Genomic DNA, 4,448 nt, shown 5'->3' with positions numbered 1-4,448 from the left:
GTGAATTTTGATATTATCTTCCATTAGAACTCAATGATACCCACCCAATGTGTAATACAACATTAGCCTGTGATATGTAAACAGAATTAAACCCCAATTAATATGTGGAAAGGTTTTGTAACATCTGTTTGACATTGAAAAAAATAATGTCATACATCACAACAGTGTTATAGAAAAGAACAAATGCAGAGACCATGACAGAAGCAGTATTTTTTATTATGACATAGCCATTCCTCTAAATTCTAACAAAACATTTTTAATGAGATCATAGTTTACATAAGTTTCAGGTAACATATTTAATGTAAAATTAAAAAATAAATGTCCCCTGATGATGAGAAAAAAATGCAACCTGTCCCTTTTGTCTATTATGTACAGCACAGCACTTAAAATTTTAGCTAACACAGTCAGACAAGTAAAGTAAATACAGTGTGTGCATATTTGGAAAAAAGAGACAGGTTGTCAAAAATACAGTAACCAAAAGCTAACAAAGGAATAAAAATTTAATTTCAGACAAACATTTTTTCACAAGTTTTGTCTGAATGGATAGACGATGCAGAGCTGGGAGGATGTATGAATATGGTCAAAATACATTGTGAGACATTCAAGATCTGGATAGGTATTCTAACTTCCTGAATTTTGTGGAGGTATAGAGCCTTGAGGTCTGGCTAATGTCAGTGTGCCATGCTTGTTATTTACATGTGTTTGAAAATAACAAGGGTGGTAACATGCTATACTTCAAAGTCATGGCAACGATATCCCTCCTCTTTATTTCCCACCATCATCATTTCTTTCAAGGCAAATATGAAGTTTTCCTAAAGAATCCTCAGACCATTCTAGTAGTGAACAATGAAAATACTTTTCAGAGAGAGGGAGAGAGAGAGAGAGAGAGAGAGAGAGAGAGAGAGAGAGACAGACAGACAGACAGACAGACAGACAGACAGACAGACAGACAGAGTTTGGAGCATCATTTTCACCCCACTCAATTCAATCTTGGTATCTGGCTTTTCCAATTATTTTTGTTGTTTGGACTGAGTTCTAATTCTCAGCGGTAAAGGAAAAAACTGCAAACAACATTGACTCTGGCAATGTAAAGGAAAATGTTATTTGAAAGTGAGGGAAGCAAGGGCCCATGGCACATGGAAATAAGAAGAATGGAGGAACTAGTAAGCAATTCTCCACAATGAGATGTGGAGAAAAGTGTACAATTCATCCTGAAAGTGCTCTTGAATGAAATCCCCAGGATTCCCTACACCCAGAACACATTTGCTTCCTGGACCCTCAAAGAGTAAAGTTTCTTAATGTACATCAGTTTTCTTAACAATTCTTCCTTTCTTCTATGAGACAAGCAGATTTATTTTCCTTTGTCTGCTCAAGTGTGGAACCTAGTGCACTTTTTTTTTGTTTATCTTCTGGTTGTATCTCGTTCCATTTTCTTCCTGTGCCAAGCTACTAACAGCAGAAACACTAGAGTCACTAGAACCAAGGCAGCCATGATCATTCGGATGAGATTTTCAACTGTGTGACTTTCGTGCTGGGAGGCTGGGGGTTCTGCATAAAGAAGTCAAAGTTGTCAGATCCAATCAAAGTCTTCTGATAATAAATGATTGCGCACCCAGTCTCGCACCTTCTCCTTGACAGAACTAGACCTTTTGTGTCTTTCTCTTAATCTAGAATTCTCCATCTCACCTGATTCTCATATGGTCATGTTTTTCATGTTCTAATGGTCTTAGCTTCCCCAGTGAATCAAATAATTTGTGTAGAGTATATAAAGTGCTTAAGAGAGCCGAATAAATTTATTTTACTATAAATGCATATCATTCTCATGGCATCTCATCTTGCAGATCCAGCAAAACATTTCCTGCTCCTTGTAGATGGGCATTAAGTCAGCTTTCCCCAATTTCCCAACTTCACAGGACGCTTTACTAACCCATTATGATCTCGAACATGCTCTATCGACCTCCCATGAGAGCTCAACTTACCATTCTCAGTGTGGATGTGAGACTGGTCCTTGGAATCTGCCAGAGATAGATGGAGAAATGAGATTTGAACTTCAAGCACTTGACTATAGCCTGTTGGTTTCTACCTCAGTCTGGACTTTAAGTACTTCAACTGGATATCACTTTGTTTCAGACCACATTTTGTGCCTCTGGATTCTTGTTTGTCTGTCAAGATCACAGCTCAGGTACATCCAGCCTCAACAAATCATATTATTGAATACAGGAAAGTATTGAGTTCTGAGGAAATAAAACTTCCTGATTCAGTCTGTGCACCATTTTTGCCACAAGCCTTTGGTGACGAGCTGTTATCATAAGACTGTGCTCTTTATCTCAGGAAATATAAGCAAGAGGAGAATGAAGGACTGAGCATGCCATTAGAGACTGTTCTCATTGGGTTTTGCCAACTTAATACAAGCTAGAGTCATCTGGGAAGAGGCAACTTAAATTGGACATATGCCTCCATCATATGGGCCTGTAGACAAGTCTGTGGAGGAATTTTATTGATTGCCTGATAGTTAATGTGGGCTATCTAAGCCCACTGTGAGTGGTTCTAACTCTGGGTAGTTGGACCTTGATGATATAAGAAAATAGTCTGAGCAAACCACTGGAGAGTAAACCTGTAAGCCATGCTCCACTATGGCCTCTGCTTTAGTTCCTGCCTTAAGTGCCTACATCTAAATGTCTTCATGATGGACTGTAAAATATAAGAAGAAATAAAACCTTTCTTCCACATGTTGCTTTAGATCATGGGGTTGTATCACAAAAATAGAAACCAAAGCAGTACAGAGACAATGTCTGACCACTTCATATGCTGTCTGTTCTCAAGCCCTCCTGCTTCTGCTAAATTCCAATGAGTCACTGAGGGGAGTAATTGCATCAGGGGATGCTTAAGGCTGGTGCTCTATGAGGTGTGAAATTCTTTGGGACTTTTGAGTTTCATTATTTTACTTTGAGGTTAGAACGCTTTTCAGAGCAGATCCCTGGATGACACTCTGCATTAAGAAAGGTAGTGTCAGGGGTTCTTACCTGAGACCAAGAGGTGAAGGGAGTCACTTGATTTTGACCACAACTGGGGATGGTTCCTAAAATAGCCATAGCATCTGAATGTACCATTGTGGATGATGGTCACAGGGTCCAGAACAAAATGAGCTTGAAACTCCCTATTGGCACTTTGCGGTGATTCCAGGGTCCATTGGAGGTGGTGCTTTCCTTCCTGGGTCAGAATAAATCTACCAAATCCCAGTGATGAACTACACTGCATGGTTATGGTCTCTCCTAAGGTCACAGCAGAACTGGGCCAGACAGACAGGCATGGTTTATCATAGGCTCCTAGGATACAAGGGGAAGTGAAACGAATTTAAGCTTCCCACATTGTACTGCAGGGTTGGGCTCTGAGAAAAGTACCCTGGAGAGCTGAACTCCTTCTGAGTGGAGAGCCTGTGCTGGGAACCCTGACTCTTCACTCACCTGTTAGCACCAGTTCCAGGGTGTCACTGTGCTCTGACCAGCCAGCAGGGCTCTTATAGTAACACTTATATATCCCTGCAAAGTAAACTGTCATGTGTTGGAAGTAGAACTTAGCCTTGTCCAAGCTTTCCAGAGGGTATTGTCTGTCCCAAGGATCCGTGCTTCCCTCTTTAAGTAAATGGTACTCCTTGGCCTCCCAGGACCCCTGACACCAAATAGTAACAGGTGCATTTGAGGCAATCACAGAGTGTGGCTCAGCCCAGATTTTGGGCTTTGTGAGGGTTCCTGCAAGGAAATCAAAGGTTGAGTCCTGGTACAATTCTCCCTCAGACACCAAGTCTTAGTAGGGCACTAATGGGCATCACAGCATTATCCATAAACTTTACAAATCCCACATTGTGAAGAGATGACCAAGAGGAGAGCAAATGATGTCTGGTATCCAGAGTGAAGGATAAAATCTTGGGATGGATGGAAACACTCACCTGCCAGGACTGCAGTCTTCTGTCCCACACTCAGTCCTGAAAGAAAATTCACTCTGAGAGATTTTTTCAGTCTGAGAGACAGGGTCAATATCATGGAGTTTCCAGATTCAATGAGACCTGTGTTGGAATAGGGTTTCTTACAGACTTGAGTGTCCACTCTCCCTCTTCATATCTTACCAAGACACAACAGCATTCTGAGCATGGGGACCATGGTGGGTCGTTGTATTTTTCTTGTTTGTGCTCCTGGGGCAGCCTGAACATGTTCTGCAGACACATCAGACAGGGTTTTTCACTCTGAGGGCAGGTCCTTCCTGTCATGGGTTTGCCACATCAGTACTATTACCAGATCACCAGAAGGGGAACTTCTCTTTGTTCCCCAGTGCAGAAGTTTTGTAAAGTGCTTGAATGCCTGAAAAGTCTTTAGAAAAAAAATGGGGTTTTCACTATTCCTCACAGCTTTCCGTCTGCCCTGCATTTTTTCAAGCCAGAGAATGAGTATTTT

General features: G+C 41.2%; 1 protein-coding gene across 1 annotated transcript; it reads right to left on the bottom strand.

The window, feature by feature from the left end:
- Nucleotides 1–216: 216 nt before the first annotated feature.
- Nucleotides 217–4,212, bottom strand: LOC107400393 (leukocyte immunoglobulin-like receptor subfamily B member 4A). The gene is made up of 5 exons (XM_076569237.1): nucleotides 3,947–4,212; nucleotides 3,465–3,749; nucleotides 3,024–3,326; nucleotides 1,980–2,015; nucleotides 217–1,548 (listed from the first exon to the last, which is right to left on the bottom strand). The coding sequence occupies exons 1-5, from the start codon at nucleotides 4,038–4,040 to the stop codon at nucleotides 1,403–1,405; spliced, it is 864 nt and encodes a 287-aa protein (XP_076425352.1). The 5' UTR covers nucleotides 4,041–4,212; the 3' UTR covers nucleotides 217–1,402.
- Between the last annotated feature and the right edge of the window lie 236 nt (nucleotides 4,213–4,448).

The sequence above is a fragment of the Peromyscus maniculatus genome, chromosome 1 (genome assembly GCF_049852395.1).
Source record: "Peromyscus maniculatus bairdii isolate BWxNUB_F1_BW_parent chromosome 1, HU_Pman_BW_mat_3.1, whole genome shotgun sequence".
NCBI lineage: Eukaryota > Metazoa > Chordata > Mammalia > Rodentia > Cricetidae > Peromyscus > Peromyscus maniculatus.
The sequence above is the reverse complement of the archived record's forward strand: the minus strand, read 5'-3'. Positions and strand labels throughout refer to the sequence as shown.

Bases quoted from the DNA above. Each gene is read 5' to 3' on its own strand.
- LOC107400393 (XM_076569237.1), bottom strand. From the start codon at position 4,040: ATGATATTGACCCTGTCTCTCAGACTGAAAAAATCTCTCAGAGTGAAT. The intron at 3,750-3,946 runs GTGAGTGTTTCC...ATTTCCTTGCAG, and splicing joins GAAGACTGCAGTCCTGGCAG to GAACCCTCACAAAGCCCAAA. The intron at 1,549-1,979 runs GTAAGTTGAGCT...TTCTTTATGCAG, and splicing joins TCACATCCACACTGAGAATG to AACCCCCAGCCTCCCAGCAC.